Raw genomic sequence first — 23,293 nt, forward strand, 5'->3', positions numbered from 1 at the left:
AAGCATGTAAAAATGGGGGGGAGCGCCTGTAGTGCACGCATGAGCACTGGGGGGTCACACATTGCATTATGGGCGCGGCACGCCCACACACGACCCCCCTGCACTCTCCCCACTTATGGCACGCGAGCCAAAAATGGTTCGCCATCGCTGTCCTATAGCATCATTTTGAGGGTAGACTTTGAAACAGTTTATGTCCAGGATGTGAGGGGTCTGTAGATATTTTCACAGCCTTCTTTTTGACTCATGCAGTATACAGGTCCTCAATGGAAGTCAGATTGGTAGCAATTGTTTTTTCTGCAGTTCTAATTATCCCTTCAAGGGTTAGGGTTAGGGTTAAATGGTTATTGCGTCCTGTCAGAAACATAGAAAGGGAAGAGACCAAGTCCAGATGCAAAAAAACATTTTAGAATTGGAATTGGGTTGGCTCAACCGATGCTGACTGTGTAATGGAATATAGAGGCAGACAAAACACTGAAGTTCTGAAATCCTCAACAAAGAAATAGCCAAAGAGAGGGCTATAATCTTTGGTATGAGAACCCTGAAGTCAATTTTCAGGAAATGGAGAATCTTCTGTTCCCATTCTGCAATATCTCTTATGAATTGCAACAAGCCCTGCAGACTGGGCCATTACCACTATACTATTACCAGCCTGAGTACATTTATAAACTGACATTTAGAAGGGTGAACAAGAGCATTTGTCTTGCTTCATGCACAAAACAAATGCATGATGGTTTGGAAGTTTGGAGACATTGGTTTGGGCAAGTCATGACCCAGCCAAATGGAAACGGAGCATTTTGGTGTTATGGATTTTGGACGAAAAAAATATATTTAGAGGAGAGGTATGGATGATTTAGGGCAAAACTGATGTATTCTTCTCCACATGCCCTGTGTGCCAACCCACCAGCTAATCTGCTCAGAGCCTTACCTTCCTACCACTGTAATTGAATTCAGGCTTGGAATCGCCAGCTGATCAAACTTCATCTGGTCTTCCCAGTATCTTCTTTGTTTCTTATCTCTGCTTAGACACTGATTGTATCACCAACAATGGTCTTGTATGATTCGTTCTATGCACAGGCCACTCTATAATGCCTCATCTGTTCAAAGAACATACCTACTGAATACCATTTTGTCTTTTCTTTAAAAAAAAACAAAACAAATCAGATGAGCGATTTCCTGAGTATGGGAAGGTGGAATTTGTATTCTCCTATGGTCCTGAGAAGATTCAAGGTATTTACTTTTTTGTAATACTCACAATTTGCTTTCTTTCCCCCCTCTCCATTTATAGGCCTCAGAAATTCTACATTTGTTTTGTTAAACTTGCTGCCAGGATAAGTTATCCTGATATAATTATTTTTGCCCTGTATCAGTACTGAAAGATTCAAAATCCACAGTAGAGTCAATATTAGCAGATAATTGCTGAGTTACAAGGGACAGCAAGTCCTCACAAACAGGATGGCCATTTCCCTTTGCCTAGTGAACTAAAATTCAGTTCATTATGTTCCTGAATAACTACTGTTCTTACAGTAAACTTTTGTGTGTAATTGTTCCCTGATCTATATACTTCTTTACTCCTTGGGTGGGTTCTTTGGCTATTGCCTCGATTCTAGATACGGTTCCTCCTTGCTTCAATAGCTTAACTGGTTAATCTAGCTTCATGTCTTGACTTTCTCATACTGAGGTGTATAGATTAAACCCTCTATGCTTTTATCTTATTTCTTCTGATTTCTCTGCTTTATAATGTTATTCCTTTTTTCCTCGCTGCCCCGACACCAAGAGCTCTGATCCTGAAATTATGCTATCCTTGTTTCTCAGGCATGGAACATTTAGAGAATGGCCCAAGCGTCTCAGTGGACTATAACACATCAGATCCGCTCATCCGCAGGGATTCCTATGAAAACTTCAATATACGTCGTGAAGACAGCATGGACGGTAGGTGATGCAGATTGCCATCGCATGTAACTTGGCTTTAGGCACAAACACCCTGATGCACCATCTAAATAGATCCCAGCTCCATGCAAGCAAGCATTTGTTTCTTTGCCTTTACTTATGTTGTATGATAGCAGACATTCTGGGTTTTCTCAATTGCACAAGGTTACACCAGTTTACATTTTGTACTTGATACAAGAGAGCTGCTTCCTCTGGATTGTACAGAAAAACTTCAGCAAAACATGAAACACAACATCCTTCCTTGTCATAGCAGAGTTCAGTCAGTTTTTTTTAAAACAGGGATTTATAACAAATTGGCTAGAATTAAAAGGTCCCTGCTCTCTTTTTCCTAAATAACATGCACAAAAGAGGCCCAAAAGGTATTTTTAGCCCTCTTTATAAAATTCCTCTTAGCAGACAAAAATCAAATGGACAGAAATACGCAAATGCAAATGCTAATAGCCACAACCGATGCAAGCATACTTCCTGGGAGAGCTCATTGTTTTGAGCTCTGCATCTAGAAGAATCCTTTTGGATCTATTTCATTTACACTTTGCTTCTTCTGTAAAAGAGTCCAAAGGACTACAGCCCCCAACATGGTTTGTGTTGCTAAGGGTCAATATTAACTGTGCCCAGTAAGCAAAGCTCAACAGCCGCATTTTATTTGCCTTTTTTTTTTCACTTGCTAAGTCATGATTGCTCCTGCCATTGCCCTCAATCTATAGTAGAGGCTCCAACCGGAGCCTGTCTGGGAGCCAGTGCAGGAAGAGGAATGGTGGGAACAGATGTATTTTCTGGACAGCATGAAGGTCATAAGCTTCTGCCTGGGGAACAGATGGCATGAGTCAAATGTTTATAGAGTGCCAGAATGATGAGTAGTATAGAATAAGTCACAGAAAGTAAAGCCAAGATGTCTCGTGAAGCCTGTCACCTGAGTTCTTGGAATGAGCAATGGGTGCTGGAAAAAACCCCCAAGATTCCTTGTGTTCCTATGATATAGAGAAAGTGAGTTTATGGTCCTCAAAGTGCATGGGATTTAATGGCATAGATTCCCTCCCCTCTTCTTAAGCAGGGTCTAAGAAAACTGGCACGGGATAATTTCTGGATTCCGGTCACATAGCGCAAAATGGGAATGCAGGCTTGGGTGTGTAATGGATATTCAACTATGAGACTGTTGCTGCAAAAGCAGATTTCCATTCTATCCACTTTGTCAAACAAGTTTTCAGTGTTTTCACTTGGGTAGGTGTAAACACCTGCTAAAACCAAAGGAAGATTTCACTGAAAGGTTATTTTTAAAATATGAAATGTCCTGACGTCTAACTCAGCAGCAAAGCCACTGCAGAGTAAGAAAATTCAGCCCCTCCCCCAGTGCTCTTTGGCACTAAGAAGATTTAGCCTCTGCTTAGTTCATCCAGAGAAAATCTCATTAGTTGTTTCCTTCAGGAACAAGCAATTGTATTATTATGGTTGGTCACACAGTTAGCCAGATGTTTAGATTGGCTTTGGCATTTTTATCCAAGTCCTTCCTGAGGAACTGGGATGGGCAGATGCTATTGTTTGATGGTGTTAAAGCAATCGTCACAGGATGTACCTTAAGTTGTTTCAAGTAAAGCTGCTTTTTTTGCAATTGACTGATGGTGATTGTGTCAATGCCAATGGTGTGTCAATGCCAATGGTCCAGATGTTTTGGAATTGCACCCAAAGCACTTGTTACTACTGGTACTATCATTGCTTTCTTTTGTCACAATCTACTCCTATTTCTAGATATTTGTATTTTGTGATTTTCGTCTGTTCAATCCAAAGAAATACGAGAATAAAGGAGGAGGAGAATGAGGAAAAGTTGAAATGAAAAAACTTGTAATAACAGCAGATAGATAGATCTTTGCAGTTTTTCCGATTCTACTTCTGTGAATACTTTATTTTGTATAATAGACGACATTGAACTACTAGCCTTGTTATATTACTTCTGATTCTGATGTTGTCTTTTCTAGAACTGGTCCATTCATTTCAGATATCATCTTCTGATTGGACTTGATTGGTAATAGCAAATCATTATTTCTTTGTTTTCGTTTATTTGCTATGAGTGAGCACCTTTTCTTGAAGCTGCTGGCCCTGCTGCTCAGCCAACAGTCCTGAGTTCTGTAACCAGATGTCCAGGAATCCCAGTACCTAGCATGATCCTTGTTTACTAAAGTGATGACTGATCTGGGACAGTTTTCTATAAGTTATATCTCACCATATTGTTTATGGGAGAAACACTTTTCATCTAACTCCTCTGATGAGACCTGTCCATTGAACCTCTGCCATAGCTCTCATATTCTTCAGAGCATGCAAGCCCCACAGCCATGTCAAGGTAGAGCCTCACTGGGGGATGATGGTGTTGTTTTTGATGATGATGCTTTTAACATCTAAGGCATCCAGTACCAGTTGGATGCTGGTCTAGAGAAACAGGAATGAAATTAAATCTCTGTAGCTATATGAATGTGTGCCATTACCTAAAATGACCAGAAGAAGAGAAAGCGATTTCAGCACCTCTGTTGGCAAACAGGAATCCACTCAAACACCATAAGGAAAACAGAATATTTGAAAAGCAATCAAGATAAAGCACTTTGAATGAAATACTTTGACTGTTATAATAAATGAATATTAATAAACACAATAATGAAAGATTTAATAGAGATATGAATATTGTGAATGATACCATAATAACCAATTAACTGAACTGAAGAAATGAAAAACTAAGTGGCTAATATTAACCTATTTAATTCAGAATGCATATTATCTCAGTTTATATTTTCAGTGTACTTTGAAATGGGAGTTGATTGCCCTTCCATTTGAATCTCAGGGATGATTAAAAGGGATCATAATACAATGTTGTTTTTTCCTGGCAACTTGAGATACATATTATTTTCACACAGATGTACATATACATATCTGTTATTTCAATGAAGAAAGTAATCCTTTGTGTGTGGCTTACCTTTCACTACTACACACATAAATATATACATTCCTATTATCCTGTCCCTTTATGAGTTATGCAGATTGTAGAAAAGAAGTAAGAAATACTATGCCAAAGAAATTAAAGGCTTGAGATAAGAAATTTCACTTTTCAACCTATCACTATCATTCCCATATAAATCTCTAAAATGCCATTCCCTCATTTGTTTAATCTCAAATCATTTAATCACTGTAATTTTAAATTCCATACAGTATGCTAAATGCTTCTTGCTTAGCTCTCTTCATTTTCAAAAAACATTTTTTAAATTTCCATCAAGATGACTGATTTTTCTCTTTTAATGTTAATTATTTGCTCTCATTTTCACTATATGCCTTGCAACTTTTTTTCTATATCATACAATATTCTTTCATTCTCATGTAAAATTGCAATTGCCTATAAATTAAATGAAAAAGGGAAAGTTAAAACTTTTCATTTCCTTCCTTCCTTCCTTCCTTCCTTCCTTCCCTCCCTCCCTCCCTCCCTCCTCAAACTGCAACTGCTCTTATTAATTTTTGTTGTTGTTGTTAGTTGCAAAGTCGTGCCTGACCCATCGCGACCCCATGAACAATGTTCCTCTAGGCCTTTCTGTCCTCTACCATCCTCTGGAGTCCATTTAAGGTCACGCCTCCTGCTTCGGTGACTCATTCTCTGTTGTCCCCTTCTTCTTTTGCCCTCAGTCTTTCCCAGTATTAGGATCTTCTCCAGTGAGTCCTTCCTTCTTATTAGGTGGCCAAAGTATTTAAGTTTCATCTTCAAGATCTGGCCTTCTAAAGAGCAGTCAGGGTTGATTTCCTCTAGGACTGACCAGTTAGATCACCTTACAGTCCAAGGGACTCGCAGGAATCTTCTCCAGCACCATAGTTCAAAGGCCTCAATTCTTTGGTGCTCAGCCTTTCTTATGATCTGACTTTCACAACCATACATTGCAACTGGAAAAACCCTAGCCATGACTATACATACTTTTGTTGGCAGGGTGATGTCTCTGCTTTTTAGTATGCTGTCTAGATTTGCCATAGCTTTCCTCCCTAGAAGCAAGCATCTTTTAATTTCTTGGCTGCAGTCTCCATCTACAGTGATCTTGGAGCCCAGGAAAATAAAATCTGCCACTACCTCCATTTCTTCCCTTCTATTTGCCAGGATTCATTTTGGGGGTCCCTAAATCACTTTTCCTGTATTTTCTAACCTCATTATCATATCATATCATTCATGTTGCCTAGCAGATAATCATAGAACTTTTCTACAACATATTTCTGTCTCTTACAGTATCAGCATTTATGGGAGTGTAACATACCCCTTTCTCCATTTTATCAATTCCCATTCTCATATGCACTCACATGCAGCTTAGCTTTTTTCATTGAGAATTGGAAATATACCTTCATTCCCCTGCCTGAATTCATCACCTCTACTCTGTAGAATCAGTCCAAAATAATATTCCTTCGTCTCAAATTGTAAGGAATGAGAATTATTATCCTTCTCTCTTCATACTGTGGAAAAAGAATACTGTTACATTCTCTTGGTTTTCTTTATCCTTGTTTTTTCATCAAGGCAAGAACAGTATTTAAGAGGACTGACAGCCCTTGTGTCTAAATCGCTATTTAAAAACACTATATCCAAAACAGTGTATTTGGATGCAGTTAAACTTTGGAAAGAACAGAAGGGAATACTTTAGGGACAATATTTAGCTGGAGATTTCCGCAGATTAAAATAAAAGCCTTCAGCCCTTTGGAAAATCACATTCCATATTCAAAAAGCATTGTCTTCAATTTCTACTCTATGTAGAAATATTCAGACATGGGGAAGCAGCAAACTTTGTTTTATTTCTTAGTGGTGAATAGCCCCTATAACTTTGCCCAGTATAGACCTTATTCTATTCCTTGTAAGGTCACAAAGTTTCTCATACAAAGCATTTACTCTATATCTAAAGAAGCATTAATAATAATGGATGAGTTGTAAAAATTAGGATGAGTCTGGACTTAACCTCGGATGTTTATGGCTTGTGGTAAGTTTCAGGAGACAGAGTCAATATGGAGACAATAACGGGATTTTCATTTGTTAATTCTGAAGTTTTCATTAACGATGATTATCTTTATGTGGCAGTTAAGTAAAAAGCATTTCAGATGAACTGAGCCAAAAGTCTGTTCAAAGGATTTTGGTTCATTTTCCTTTTGTGTTTAGTAGTGACACTGGAAACTTTCTATTTAATTAAAAAAGAGAGAGAGAGTATGAGCAAAAGTAGTAAGGGTTTTGATTTGTTTTTAGTTTCTGTGAGTAGTGAAGTTAACTCCATTGTCTTCATTGAACACTATTGTATAGATCTTTTGTAAAATCAAAGAACTGCATCATAACATTTGAAAATACCCCAGATTAGAAGTGGTATTTCAGGTCATTGATTAGTTTGGAAGGGGTGAATTTCTATGGAAATGCAAGCCACCCCAGTTTTGTCTCTATCCAAAGCAAATGACCTGAAACTTCTTGTGCTTCAGATATTATGTAATGTCTGGAATGCTCTGCATTTCATTTCTCAGTGTGGCAAGGAGCCCTGGCTTTTTGTTAAAGTGCCTCTCTGTATATTCTATTTTGCAGAAGAGATTTGAAAATGAAGAAATATGGTTGGTGCAGGGGACTAAAAGTGAGAGGCAATTGCCTTATTAGATCAGATAATTAAATATTATCCATTTGGTCCTTCAGGAATCAGCATGAGTTTGGCTGTTAGTTGTGAAGTACCTCTGAAGAAGTCAGAGCAAAAATGGACAGATGGGACCTTCTTTCCCAAAATATGTTGATAGGAAAGACACAAAGAATCTGGCTTTCATAAAAGAATGGAATGGAAAGGCTTTGGGCCATGGTGGTTTAATTCTCAAAGTACAACATTCAACCAGACCTTGTGCTTTAAGGAAGGCTGAAATGGGATAGATGTAAAAGTATACCTTTAATTTCCTGCCGCACACTGGAAGGTCAGAAGCTCATAACAAGTAATTTGTCACTGAAATGTGAGGATTTTCCTTAATGAAGCAAGAAGATTCAGAAAAAACAAAAACAAAGGGATGAATGTTGATGGGGGTTGATAATCAGAGAATGAATTACCTATTTCTGTTGTATTTCAAATAATGACATTATCTATAGCCAGAAATTGCTGTTTGGCTATAAGCTACGGTACTTTCTTTCAGACTGGAAAATCTCATCTTGCAGGTGGTATGTTACAAATACTAGCAACACCCTTCCCCCCCCCCCCCCCCGGTCTAGACTCACAATGGATTTGCAGGGTCTTAAATGAATTTTTCTCAGCCCGCGACCTTCCAGATGTGTTAGTTTATAATTACTGTCACTTTGGTGAATGAGATGATTGAGGAAAATGGGTTGTTATACAACCGATTTGGAGGTGCTAGATTTGAGAATATTGTCTTAGAGATAATATAGCCAAGATTTCCTGTGATGACTGTACCTGAGCCATTTTTTTTCATGCAAGATGTGGTCATACTGTTGGAACGGATTTTCACTCTCCTGGTATACTTCAAATCTTCTCGGGAGAATTCCTTGGATCAGATTTGGGTTTGCCTGAGAGGTACAGAAAAAGGAGAAGCAGCAAAATGATTGCATGAAGGACTGTTGCTACCACAGTGCATGTCTGTCCTGCATTATCCTTAGCCGCATACTGCAAAACAGAAGTACTATTATCATTGAAAACGGGCCAGAAAATAATAAATGACAATGAATGAAGAGATTTCTTAGTTAAAAGGTGTCCTTAAAACTATAAAGATCTAGTTGTTATGTAGCTTCAGATTATGTAGCTTCAGATGTATTTGTGTTACAACGCCTGGTATGCCCAAATATGGGAGGGAGCTCACTACTCCCCCTTTCTGTCCTTCGGCTCATTACAGAAGACCATGCAGGCAGAAAACCATATTTTTATTTTTAATGTTGCCTTTGCTATGTTTGTGTTTATTTATTTATCAGCACAAATACAACACACACACACACACACATATATATATGTATATGTATATGTATATGTGTGTGTATGTATGTATATGTGTGTATGTGTGTATGTATATGTATATGTATATGTATATAAAAGTGACTTTAACTAGTATATAGCATTTCCAGATCTAATGAGAGAAAACCTATATCAAGTTGGAGGAACAACTCCAGGAATTTTTGAGTAAAAGTCCAGAAAACATGGGGATCTTGTGTCTGCCTAGAAAAAGACCCAGAGTTTACAACTCTTGCCATCTTAGAGTTTACAGTTTTCAAGAAATGCCACCCTTTTAGGGTTAAGTTCCCACTATATTTTCTTTCCCCTAAAGCACATATGCCATTTCTCTCTGCCACTGGCAAGTTCTTTCACTTCACTTGCAAATTTATTTTGGGCATGATAATCCTGGTCATGTGACTTAGGCAATGCCAATAATGTTCCAAAAGGAAGAATTGTCACAGATTCTACATTGTTTTCTAGAGCTTGTCCTGCTTCACCTGAGTCTTGGGAGGAAGGCTGAATCTGGTCCCATACCTGATTAACTTGATGAAATATCAGTTGTGAAACTGAACTGCAGCACTGAACAAGGAAGGACTAAATGCTGTCCATAGAAACCATACTAGCCTATCAGAGTACTAATACAGATGTGTCTTAGATCCCGAAAACAGAGGCAGGCAGTGATCCAGAGAATTGCCCCTTTTCCTTCTTTCTTGGGAAGACCACAATCAGTTAATGCCAAATAATTTGGGACTTCAGAATTTCAACAAGCGATTAGCATTGAGCTTAGAGATCACAAGCAATATAGATGTGAATATTAATACCGGTATCATGAAGCCTACAGTGTATTCTTTAATCACAAATTCTAGAAAGCTACAGCCTGGCATAGTGATTTAACAATGCTGTGGTATGCAATATAAGAAGAGGAATGCATAACAATTCATTGTGTCAGAAGCACTGAAAGGTGGTTAGAACACAAGTTCTGTCATATATTATAAATGACAATGGAATCCTCCCTCCCCATCAAAACAAACTAAGACCTGGTGCTAATTAAAATTACCATTGCCTTAAAAAGGGATCTAGGACAACTTGTTGCAGCCAACTCGCCATGGCCAACTTGTGGCAAAACACTTCTAGACAACTCACCATTGCCAACTTGCTATGCAACAGCTTCAAAGGTGGGTTGCTACTTGTTCTCAACAGTTTGGGCGAACTGGTAGTGGTATTTTGGGTCACAGAACCGGAAGCGACCCAGGCTGGCCACGCCCCAAACCTGTTCCCCAGTCTCTGCTGCCATTACCGGCAAGTTTTTTAAATTAGTTTTTAATGGTCCCTGCACATGTGCAGAACAATTTACATTGAACTGCGAATATGCGACCAATACGCAAAGCAAGCAGTACACGCGTGAAGCGAACCGGCAGCAACACCTGGACAGCTTGCTGTAGGACAAGAGTTACACTAATGTCAAAGAAAGGGTGGAATAAAATCATTAAAGAAAAGATGCAAAAGGAGGGATAAAACGAAATGTGAATGACAAATTTTTTAAAAAAAATTAAATTATTTAAAATAATTAAATTGAGTTGTTGAATTGTTTCATGGTAAGTTGTCCGATGGCTACTTAGCCATGGTGAGTAGGCACTAGTGATTTGCCCATAGCGAGTTGTCCCATTCCGTTTAATAGAAAGGGCTCTTGTTCACAAAAAACTTAGGGTTTGGGTCGTTTTCCACAGGACTTTTTAATTTTCCAATTGCAACAACAACAAAAAAGCAATCGAGCTAGTTAATATGGGGAAACGGTCCAGTAGTAGCTTGAGGATATCTACAAAAAGGGAGCAGATTTTTAACTGTCAGCCTGATTTATCAAGCAGCATGTGGGTTTTTTCAATTTATTATAACCTTACTTTAAATCTGGCCCTCGGGTGAGTAAATTGAGAAAGAAGCAATGAGGGGGAGGAGGGACAGTGAATTTCAATCCCAGAAACCTCCCTCCGCATTTCAAGAAGCCTTTTGCAGGTATAACTCTTTGGTAGGATCCTTTGACAAGTCCCATGCTTGCTCCTCTGAAACACAGGATTAGCAGCTTGAAGAATGTATCTTTGCTCCAGTCCTGACAGGCTGCCAGAAGCAATCACTCCTGTTGCACTCTAATTATCAAGTGGTGTCATGCCAACAAACGTGCTTGCCAGAAGAGCTTGCTGCAAGGCAGGCAACAGCACCATTTCTTGTGTCTGTATGCCTTGAAATGGGTTTGTTGTGGGGGGGAGGGGTTTCACTAGGTAAGGTGGGAGGATGACTGTAAATCCATTTGTGTATGCTGACAAAACAAAAACCCAGCACTGGTGTCATCCAATATTTATTCTCAGCTGCCAGTTATGTGCAAATGGCTAATAATATTCCTATCACTGTGTAATCGCATGTTACATTACCTTGAATTTTAGTATTTCCTCGTTCCAGGTAGGCACTGTAGTTTAATTAAAGACTCCTCCTTTTTCTGATTTAGCTCCCACGAACAGCAAAGTATAGAACTGTTTATAGTGGGATGGAGAAAGATTGAAGAGTTGCTGGTTCAGATCTTCAGTCAGCCATGAAATTTAACAGGTGACCTAAGAAGATTCATTATATATCAATTTAACTGGTGTATTAAAAATAATGGAGGAGGAGGAGGAGGAGGGAATCATGTATGCCAATTTGAGCTGCCCTTGGAAAAAAGGAAGGGATGTATTGACTTATGCACTAGCATCCATTGTATATCCGGATAAAATGTTATAGGCACTAAGCAAGCTATATACAGATAGCCCTCAAGTTAGGATCACAAAATTGGGACTGGAACTTCCATTGCTAAGTGAGGTGGTTGTTAAGTGAGTCATGTCCAATTTTATGACCTCTTTTGACCGGCTCAAGGTTGACTCAGCCTTCCATCCTTCCGAGGTGGATAAAAGAGGACCCAGATTATTGGAGGCAATATGCCGACTCTGTAAACTGCTTAACAGAGGGCTGTAAAGCATTATGAAGTGATATACAAGTTTAAGTGCTGTTGCTATTTTGCCATGATTGTTAAATGAAACCTGGTTGTTAAGTGAATCACATGGTTGTTAACTTTGACTTTGCTGTTGGAAACCAGCTGGGAAAGTCACAGATCAGTAATGGCATCCTCTTTTCTTCGCTACCAGTTCAGTAGCGGGAGCATGCCCATGTCTGGGCATGCGCAGAAGGTCCGTGATGATGTCTGGGTGGGTGGGCAGAGCCTTATGCTGCCGCCACTATCGGTTTGCCCAAACTGGTGTGAACCAGCAGAATATCACCTGTATCACACATGGCAATTATGTGAGCATCCTGCAACTGTCATAAATACATGCCTGTTACCAAGGGCCCAAATTTTGATCATGTGACCGCAGAGATGCTGACAGTTGTAAGTATGAAGACCAGTTTTTCAGTGCCGTCATAACTTTGAACAGTCACTGAACAAGTAGCTGTAAGTCAAGGACTTCCTCTATTTAGTTTTTCCTTAAACTGTAAACTCAGAAACACACTCTGGTTTCTTGGCATTTATGGGAACAATTTTAGCTCTTTTGGCTTACAAGGTAGGGGTTATGGTTTGTTTCAAGTACTTCATTGGAGTTAGATCTCAGCAACGTGCATAATGTGAGCATGATCTATATTGCTATTATGTCTTATGGTACATAATGGATCCCTCACCATTATGTACATAAAAGGGTTAAGGTAGAGCAGGGATGTCAAACTCAAAGCTCTTAGGCCAGATCTAGCCTGTGGGGTGCTTCAATCTGGCTTGGAAATATCAAAGGACCAGTGTGCGGTGCCTCTGCCAATCAAAACGGGCTGTCTGCTTTTGGCTGGCAGAGTGCTGCTGGAGGCTGGGAAGGCCAAAAACGGATCATGCGGGAGCCTTGGGAGGCTTCCACACAGCCCACTTTTGGCTGGCAGAGTGCTGCTGGAGGCTGGGAAAGCTGAAAACAGGGCGGAGGGTGCCGTGCATGCCCCCCCGTCCCCCGTGCTACAGAAGGCATCCATCCCATCTCCCCCCGCTCTACCCTGGCCTATGGAGGAGAACTACAATGCTGATCTGGCCCGTGAAGAAATCCAGTTTGATACCCCTGAGGTAGAGTAACCAAGACTACTTCCTTTGGGACTGTCCATGCTAATTTACCCACAGTATGGTTTCTAGTGGTTTGGGGAAGTTCTGCCCCTTTTGATAGCTGTAGATGATGGTTGCTCGTGCCTGTTGTTCATATCTTTCTTCCCCTTGCTTTCTGCCTGTTAAATGCTTTTTATGTTTAGCAAATAAATGTGCTGATGTTTAGCAAATAAACTTCAAGCTATGTGTTTTCTAGCTGTGCTGAGTGGCATATGTGCTTGCTCTGAACATGATATAAGGATTGACTGGGAATGTGCTTGGTTGAAACTTAACTGGAAATTATCTTCAGTAATTTTCCAACATTTTCAAGGCCCTAGTAAAGTAAGCTTGGTAATTTTGTCTATAACATAACCAGCTAAGAATTTAAAATTGCCCGAGGCACACAAAACTCAGCACAAAAAGTTTTTAACCCAGGAGTACCTTATGTTTTATTGTCATGTGAAGATTGTGCTGTGCATTCTCAGATATTCTCTCACACATATTAAGAAACAATGGTGTGTAGCAGCTTTCTTGTACATGTATTTATTAAACACATTTATATGATTTCCCAATCACACATGGTGACTGAGCGTCTTATACCTTTATAATTCCACAAGATAAAATTACCTCTTAACCACACACTCTCACCCTTGCAGTAACAACAAACACAAGCATACTATTTGATTGATTCTATGCCTATCTGGGGTCCCTAGGCCTGCTCACAGAACCATATTTTCAGGCCCTTCCAGAAAAATATCAAGATGTGGGCGTAACCTATATCTGGGGGAATGATATTGCAGAGGGTGGGAGCCACTGTAGAAAACACTGTTCTTCTGGTTCCCTCTAGATCAGGGATGTCAAACTCAATTTCATTGAGGACTGCATCAGGGTTGTGTTTGAGCTCGGAGAGGGGGCGTGGCCAGCTTGACATCACTCCTGTCGGGGGTGCCTGTGGTCGCCCGAGCGATCTGCCAACGAAATTGGGCTCCCAAGCTCTGTTTTCAACTGCCATGGCCTCCTGCAACTGTCTGCCAGTGAAAACAGAGCTCAGGAAAGCAGCGTGCGACCCTCCTGAGCTCCATCTTCACTGGCAGAGGTTTGCAGGAGGCCGTGGCAGCTGAAAACAGAGCTCGGGAACCCGTTTTCGCTGGCAGAAGCACTGCGGGTCAGTCCTCTGTTTCCAGGATGGCCCTGCAGGCCAGATCTAAGTACCCTGTGGGCCGGATCCAGCCCCCGGGCTTTGAGTTTGATACCTCTGCTCTAGATGTATTGTATGTATTCCCGGGTTGATGCGATCCATAATGTACTTTCTCACTGTAGTACATCCACACATACATATTGCTACTGCAATAGGCTGAGGGGTTACAGAATTGTTTTCCAGCATAATTGATTTCATCTTATCTTCACTCATTAAGAAATGAGTGAATGGAGAATTACTCCTGGATGGCATACCTGTAACCCTCTTAATTTTAAATGCTGTGAAACATGTTACTTGACCCCGTACCAGTTCTGCAATCGCTAACCAAAATATATTACGAATTAAATCTGTGATTCAAAACACTCAGGCAGATTGTCTAAGGTTATACAAGCAGAGATTGTACATTTTCCACAATAAATTTGGTTATTAGAAGTGCATATGTAATAAAGAGTTCAAAAGATATTTGGAGAGGAGATTATTAAACCTTGTGGCTTTTCAGAATAAACAGAAATATCTCTTCTGTGTCCTTTGGAGACATCCTTGATGGATGAAAGTGTATGTTTTATAAGCATTTCCTTGCTAATCAACATATTTGTGCTATGAACTCATACAATAATTGTGCCTATCCTATCCTATCCATCCATCCATCCATCCATCCATATTTTTTCAGGCAGGCTCTTTGCCCTTAGATATCTTCCATGCCTTCCTTGCTGAGTTCACACTGTTATTTACAGTTCAGTATGTTGATATCTCCCCATTGTTGGTATCAGTTTTAATTCACTAAGTTGAAGTACTCACCTCCCTGTAAATCATGCCCCTTCACACCAAGCGAAGGAAGAGTGGTAAGCGGAATTATATCTGGTTTGTGAGTGAGGTCATGGCAGGTTGTGGCATGGAAAATACACACAACAGCTGCTTAAGACACATAAGCATTTCGCTGCTCTGGCTTGCTCGTACACATTGTGATATAAATATTGGCTTTAGGTAGGATTTCAAATGTTTTTGAGTATCACTATGGAACAGACATGCTTCATTCAAGTCGCCTAGGTTTAAATGTCCTTGTCTGTTAAATGGAAACCATGATTATACTCTATGGTAAATGCCAGGATAAATCCCATATGCCTACTGCTTTTCATGTTTAGCAATTGTTGTTAAGCATGTATATTGGAATGAGGATTACCGTATTCAAATTTCACAAAAAGCCTCAACCAGATGAAATTGTAGTCATGAGCTAGGACAATAGATAGGGAAGGAAGAACCATGAAATACATTGGTTCAGATTCAGATACTTCTGTCACCCAGAAGTCATTGTTGTCCCAAAGCTGCTTTTTCAGGAGGCAACTGGACTTTCTTTTTTTTCTTTTGAAGACATTTCGCTTCTCATCCAATAAACCTCTTCAGCTCTGACAGGATAGCAGGGAAGATTCCTTAATCTGAATTTGATCTAAACAGTCAGGTTCTGCAGAATTTATCCCAGGATCTCTATAGGAACCTTTTGACCAGCCTCACCCTTATAGCTTTTATTAGTAGAAACTGCTGACTTGGAGCATTCCATGTGCTGCTATGATTACCCTTTTCTGCTTTGTATGTGTATACATTACTTACTGTAGCAAGTATCACCAAGAAAACCCCTTAGTTTGCATTAGACAATAAATATAGTAATGTTGCAATCATTGATCAAAGTTCTCAACCTTGGCAAAGGGCTCATCTGCTTGCCCTGGTTTTGAAATGTTCTGCTTATTATTCTCACCACAGAATCTTGGTCCATTTTATTGATCTGGGTTCAAGGTGATCCAGCACAAAATAAGTTTTTCGTGAAAAAGTAAACATTCCTATGCAGATCATCTAGGCTACAAATGAGCATTGGAAGTACACTACTGCGGGGGGGGGGGGGGGAGTAAGCACAACAAAAGAACCTACATTGTTGTAGATCATGATTTTTGGAACTTTCAGAAAATTACAAGGATCACACAATCTACAAAGGAGCATCACAAGAAAATGAAGTCCCAGCCTTTGCTGTTCTTTACTGTAATCCTGGTTTTGTGTACTGTAGTTTATTATGAATAAATCAGTTGTTGGCTGAGATGCATTTAGAAATTCACATATATTAATTGCTGGCTGTCTCCTTGCAGTTTGCAATTTTTCTATATTTTGCTAGCCACTTCTTATTTTTACTGGTTTCATCATTAAATGCATAGTTCTGTCAAACATGGCACTCTGGAACCTCAGGAATATTAGCACCATAACTGTCTTATTAAGAAGCATGCATTTTTATTTGCACATACCATATTTTCTGTGGAAATTCAAGAAGGCGTCTTGAATTTTGCACCTCATTTTAACTTCCCTACCTGATAATAAGCGGGATGTGGTGGCTCAGTGGCTAAGACACGGAGCTTTTCGATCAGAAAGGTCAGTTCAGCGGTTCAAATCCCTAATGCCGCGTAATGGAGTGAGCTCTTGTTACTTGTCCCAGCTTCTCCCAACCTAGCAGTTCAAAAGCATGTAAAACTGCAAGTAGAAAAATAGGGACCACCTTTGGTGGGAAGGTAACAGTGTTCCATGCGCCTTCGGCGTTTAGTCATGCCAGCCACATAACCATGGAGACGTCTTCAGACAGTGCTGACTCTTCGGCTTTGAAATGGAGATGAACACAGCCCCCTAGAGTCAGGAATGACTAGCACATATGTGCGAGGAGAACCTTTACCTTTAACATTGCCTGATAATAACTAGGGCAAAACCACTAAATGATTTCCATGGTTGAGTGGAATTTAAACCCACACTTCCCAATCTCAGCAAATAAAATGTTTAAAGGAATCAGTAAAAAAAAGTTTAAAACAAATTTAGACAAGATAGGAAAGTTTAGACAAGTAATAAGACTCCTAATCTCCACACTGTTGAAATAGAGAAGCTTGTAATATTATTCTAAATAATAAATTTAGCTGGTGTGGAGAGCCTCTTTGGGGAGCCAATTTCACCACAAGAAAGAAAATTGTGGCTACTGTCATCAAAGAGTAGGAGGAGATGTTCTTTAATGTTAAACTGGATCAAGGCCCATTAAAGCTATAAATGTTTTCAGCACTACTTTGAATTGTGCTTGAAAACAAATTGGAATTATAACAGTTCTTTTAACATAAGTGCTCCCTATTTGCGTTGCTAAGAATGAAAGAATTATGGTGAAAGCAACCAAGCTGTTCTAGGGAATTAGTGATTCAGCTTTTGTCTGTCTTTCTTCTAGCATTAATAATTTATAGCAAAATTACCAAATTGGCCCAGAATTCAGACTGGCACAGACAAAAATAATGTATGATTTAACCCATTTCCATTATTTAGTTCCATATAAATGAAGTTCAAAGGAATTTACCAACATTTTTTTTAAAGGAATGGTTTTAAATTATTTAAAACACACACACAGCACAGCTCCTCTGATGCCATGGAAGGGCTAAGAACTAACTTGGTCTGTTATAGTGAGGGTAATCCTGTCCCATATTAAATGTCAAATAGCAGAGTAGCTAATTTTAAATTATGCGAGATCAAATTTTAAATTAGTATTATCCTCAAGACCATCTGAAACAACTCAGAAATATAGCTCTAATAGAAATACAAAGGAAGTTAACTGTATATAGATAATACATTTATTGATTGCCTAGTAAGTCCTAAACAGGAACCTCTGTCCTTTAAAAGTTATAGTATTCTGAATTTAATTCAGGACATCACGGAATTAAAACTTCAGCCTGATCTCTTCTACCATCGGGGGAGAAAATAAATCTGGCCTCTGTCATTTAAGTCTAGTTGAAATAGATCTTCCTTAGCGTTTATTTAAGGGACTTTATCTGTAAGACACCATATTTATCCTGTTTGTTCAGGGTTTTATGGCTCTCTCATAAATAGCCTGCAGGACAGACAAGAGTGGGAACTCCTGTAAGTATCCTATTGATGCTGGGATACTGAAGAAATGGAAATGATTAAGGGACATTCATGGGGGAAGCATGTAAGATTGAATATCAACAGACCATTCCTAGCAGCAACTTCAGTCCCTGTGTATTTGTGGCCATCCTGTATTGGTAGGCTGGGTTGCTTATCCTGGGAAATGTATGAAATCTCATATGCATCATATTTAAGGGACAGTGGGGTTGGGATGCGGGCAAAGAATCGTACTCATAGCTCATTTGTATATGCCACCTTGTTTAAATGCTTTTAAGTACTGCATTACAGCGGGTGCTGTTCATATTTAGCCACTGATTTATGCCAAATACTGGTTGGATAATTATATATAGCACCACTATATAGGGTTGATTACATCTCTAGGACCAAATGCCCACACACTATTTATTTTTAAAACTTCCAATGCAAGTTTAAGAAAAGGTGAAATTATTTTCTTTATAGGTCAGTTTTGCTAGGAAAGGAACCTATGATGTAGATTCACTGAAAAAGTTCGATTTGTTTTTCTGTGTTTTTCCCTGTGATTTACTATCACTCTAGTGGTATTATAATTCTCTAAATGTTCAGTGAAGGAGCTTGGAATTGTTGTTGTTTTAATTCACCATAGGGAACTTACCTGCAGTTCTCCATTATCTAATTCTAATTCCTGTTGACAGGTGCACTTCACAAACACCTTGAAGTGACTTCAGTAGTATTAGTTCGCTACAGCTCTACCCAATTTTGAAGGAAGCTTGTTCATTCCAGGCATGACTCATTCATTCTCCTCTTTCCCTCTTTTACATCTTTTATGCCCACTACACTCATTTGATTCCTCAGATATTCCCAACTGCTCCAGAAAAGTTGTAAGGAGATGGGCATGACGTTAATATATCATATTTAGTATCATGTAGACATGACATGCTCTGAATTCCATTCCATAATTTGGATTTTGTCAATCTGGAGCCCTTTTGGACTAGTTCCTATAATTCCCCCAGCTTCATGTGTAACCTCGTATATTTTCCTTGGTCACCCACACACAAAATTCACCTGCAAGATATTCTAAACAGCTATACTTGCTTTTTATAATCTACAACCTGTCTTTTACGATATCCTCATAAAGTGACAATATATTGGCTCAATATTATTATGTCTCAACTCTAGTGAACCCACTAGTTCAGAGGTAAATGTACTGCAATGATAATAACAATAAGGAATGGGTGTGCTTTCTGTGTCTAACTCCTATTGGCTGTATGATTGCCTTTCTGAATAATGAAATGGGTTTTAAGTTAACATTTATCATTCAGAGCACATGTAGATAGTCTGATACTTTCCTAAATTATCAAACAAATCTGCATATGGACTGGCAAATATCGAATCACTGGTGTGAATAGGACAGAGTTTACTGAAGCAGAAGATTAAAACATTCCTTGATAGAATTTAGAGAGTAGAAAATTACACAGTGACACCTGTAAATGCAAACTCTTTAATGAAATTTTGTACGCATCTGAACAGTAATTTGCAAGGAATGGTTAAGTTCCACCAATGAGAAAATTGCTAATCAGTGGAATATTCACTTCTTGGGGATAATAGAGCCTCTCTTTGAGTAACATGGGCAGTTTAAAAATATGAAATATAAATATAGATAACTAATAGGCTTGGGACAATTTTTATCCTTCAACACAAAATAATTGAATGTAGATTGAAGTTTAGTAAATGATCTCTCTTGCTAACCGTTACTTCTTTGCACAATACCTAGATTCTTCATTGTTATTATTAGTAATTGTGCATGTAATTGTGAGTAGGAGGTGTTTGTTCACTTAAGAATTTTATGAGGGACTATCTAGTGTTCCTACAATAGTCTTATTGATTACTATCATATATAGATGAAGTGAGAGGGACTCTGTTCGTCTTCTGGCATCTGCCAGAAAGAGAAGGGGAGACAGAACAGAAATCTGTCTCACGCGGGGACATAAGAGCCAATAATCTCATGAGTGAAAAGACCACAAGAATCAATACACTTTCAGACCACAAAAAAGCAGAAGGCGCAGGACAGAGAGTGGTTGGCTGCGGATCTTTTTGAGTACTGTAGTGGCTTTGGTCTGCCTCGCCTGCTAAAGCTATCAACAATCCATATGAAACTCCCATTAGTAAGGGCTTTGTTTCCATCATTTCATTTGACTCCTTTACTCTTTCTGCCTCTTTCCCCCCTTGTTCTTGCCAATAGGGAGACGGGAGCTTCTCAGACATTCAGCAGATGACTTAAAGGGAGAGGAATCTACCTTCTTGGTTTACATCTCCTTTTGTTGGCATGGATTTAAGCCTCCTCTGTGGTTTAAGATGTCAAGGTGCAGAATGAGAGGCTGGCAGGGAGGCTTCTAGATTGCTGCAGTGCAGAAGCCTAGAAAAGCACACAGCCCAATCCCAAAATGTAATGCGTTATGAGTGTGTGTGTGTGCGCGGGGTGGGGGAACTGCAAATATGATGTCTTTTCTGAAAATAGCATCCAGGTTTGGAGTTATGCTAAGGTCTCCCAGGATGGGGGAAACTATATCTATGAAGTGCTCATCTTCTCAGACGTATAATGCTGTAGAAATAGTTGAGGTTTCTCAATAATTCCTCTCTTGGAACTTTAAGAATTTCCCCATTCCATCAATTTTGAACATTTTGCATTAGTTGTGCTGGATTTCAGAAGCACAGAGAAATAATGAGAGAAAGACTTCAAGGAAGAAGTCGTTATTATTGAGGCATTGTAGCACTGGCGTTACAACTTCAGTGATTGCTAATTCCTTACAGCAGTTAACGTGGGCATGCATTTTCCAAACTGGTGCGCTAGCTCAGGGATGGGCAACAGTGGTCCCTTTAAAAGTCCACAGTTCATTAAAGGGCCATAGTTGCCCATTCCTGCTCTAGCTAGAATTTTGGTACTATAGTTTCAAGATATCTGAAGGACACCATACTGGGCAAGACTGGCACAATGTTTTGATTGCCACTAATATGTATTTGAATTGGCAATACAATGGAATGCAAATTGAATGCAGAATCTAGAAATGAGCTGGTTCACAACTTGGTGACAAGGCTTTAGGCAAAACAACATCAATGTTCTTCCCCTCTCAAGAGATTTCTGATCCTTTTTGATGACCTGTGAAAATGAATATTTGAATAAATTATTGAAGTGGAATTGAGCAGAGAGGCGCATGCTACTATGTGGAAGTCACAAGGTTGACTCAGCCTTCCATCCTTCTGAGGTGGGTAAAATGAGGACCCAGATTGTTGGGGGCAATATGCTGACTCTGTAAACAGCTTAGAGAGAGCTGTAAAGCAGTATATGTCTAAGTGCTATTGCTATGCTGTGGATTGGCCCCCACCTTTCTGGACAATTTTTGGCATTACTTAATTTTAGGTCCAAAACAAAAGGGAGATGTCTTCTTTTCCTTGTTTTACTGCAGAAATATCGGCTTTCACTTTAAGAAGCTAAATATTGAGTTTGCTGGAATTTAAATTTTTTTTTGAACTCAAATCCTAAAGATTTCCTTGTTTTACTGCCAGCTGTTAACAGAAGCATCAAATTGCTCTGCCAGTCAGTAAGGTCCAAGGTTCAAGTTTTTGAAAAGCAGGTTGTAAACTCCGCAGAAGTACTGCTGTCTCCTGTAGGCACTTCCTAAAGAATTACAAACTCTGGACTTGTAAATTACATATGCAAGTTAAAGCATTCACATTGTTAGATAAAGCTGGCATCTTCATTATTAGCACTGATGGGAATGCACTAGAAGCTTGATAAGGAGGAGGCAAATATCACATCAAATACCAGTGCCAGGAAATTAGGAGAATGTTATGTTTTGCTTTGGACTTTTTCTACCCTCCTGGATGAACTAAATCCATCAGATTAGCCTAGAGGAGGCGGCTGTCCTTAATGTCATATTTTTTTTATTGTTATTCGTTTTTAAGAAATAAATCCCTTCCTAAGCCTTTTTTGTTTAGCAGCTGGGAAATGCTGCTGTGGTTGTAGGAGGTCCCTGTGGAAGAAAGAGAAATGTTTTGGCGAGTATGGAATGGAAAGGAATGATTTGGCCGTGCCTCTGATCTCCTCCCCTTAGGTTGGAGCTCTCTTTTCACCCTCCCTCCTTCCCTCTTGCTCCACTCTCTTTCCACTCCCTTCTGTCATTTTGCCTCTTTTCTCCGCCTCTTTTCCACCTCTTCCAAATACTCCCCCCCCCTTGAATTCTCTCGGTGACTAGAGAACTGTGTTTGAGTGGCTGGTTGCTGAAGAAACTCCTTCTGCACTTCAGTCACTCAGCCTTTTCTGTGATGTCATCCTGAAATCACATAACTACGGGATGATAAGTGAACCCCTCGGGATCTGACTGGCTGAAATTACAGACAGGGTTTTTATCCCACTCGCTTCCTACAAGCCAAGGGAAAAATAAGCCTCATTCCCATGCCTGAGACGGATGGAATGACAGCGTGCTCCGGCGAGCTCGTTTAGGAGCACCCTTGCACTTCAACTCTGAAGAATAAACAAACAAGCCCAGTTTCTCTCCAGCTGCGGAGACTTCCCTCCCTAAGTGGTAAGTTTGTCTTGCCTGTGATGGGGTTCAGTTCTGTTCCCAGGGTGATCCATACTCAGAAAAATGGCAAATGGGACCTATTTAGGAATTTCCTGCTTGGGGAAGTGATCCTCTTGGTCTTGTGGCTGAGGTAAGAATGGGCTTCTTGGTGCTGCCCACTTCCCAAAGCAGAAGGCAACACAACTTTTATGCAGGCAATAAAGGTCTCTAATACAGACTTAGGCAGAACTGTCTCCAAGAATCTGCTACATGGCTGGATCCTTCATCCCAAGTGCCAGCAGAGTATCTGAGGAAGGGAGGATGAGTATCCAGAGATGCTGTTCTTCTTCCTATCTAAGAGAAGCTTTTTTGTGTGAAAAGCATCCGTGTTTTTTTTATAAATTTGCATGCACAAACTCTGAAGATGAAACTTGCAGAAGTTAACCTTCACAAACTTGATCAACTTATTTTTTATTATCCTTGGGTCAGTGACTTTTCACTGAATTTCTGAGGAGAGCACAAGGGAGAAAGGGTGCAAATCCTTACCTAGATTGACAGATTAGGAGGAAGAACTCCTGCCAATGACTACTATAGCCAATGGTGTGTA

The 23,293-nt window shown here is 39.7% G+C and overlaps 1 protein-coding gene across 10 annotated transcripts in view; it reads left to right on the forward strand.

Annotated features, from left to right (window-relative positions):
• Positions 1–23,293, forward strand: part of TNS1 (tensin 1) — a 401,394-nt gene that overhangs the window by 301,912 nt on the left and 76,189 nt on the right. For all 10 annotated transcript variants that reach the window (XM_081935971.1, XM_081935975.1, XM_081935973.1 and 7 more), the window contains 2 exons: positions 1,162–1,227; positions 1,813–1,929. In XM_081935971.1, coding sequence (XP_081792097.1) covers positions 1,162–1,227; positions 1,813–1,929 — 183 coding nt within the window. The remainder of the gene's footprint in view (positions 1–1,161; positions 1,228–1,812; positions 1,930–23,293) is intronic.

This window comes from Natrix helvetica (assembly GCF_964273705.1).
Source record: "Natrix helvetica genome assembly, chromosome: 1".
Classification (NCBI taxonomy): Eukaryota; Metazoa; Chordata; class Lepidosauria; order Squamata; family Natricidae; genus Natrix; species Natrix helvetica.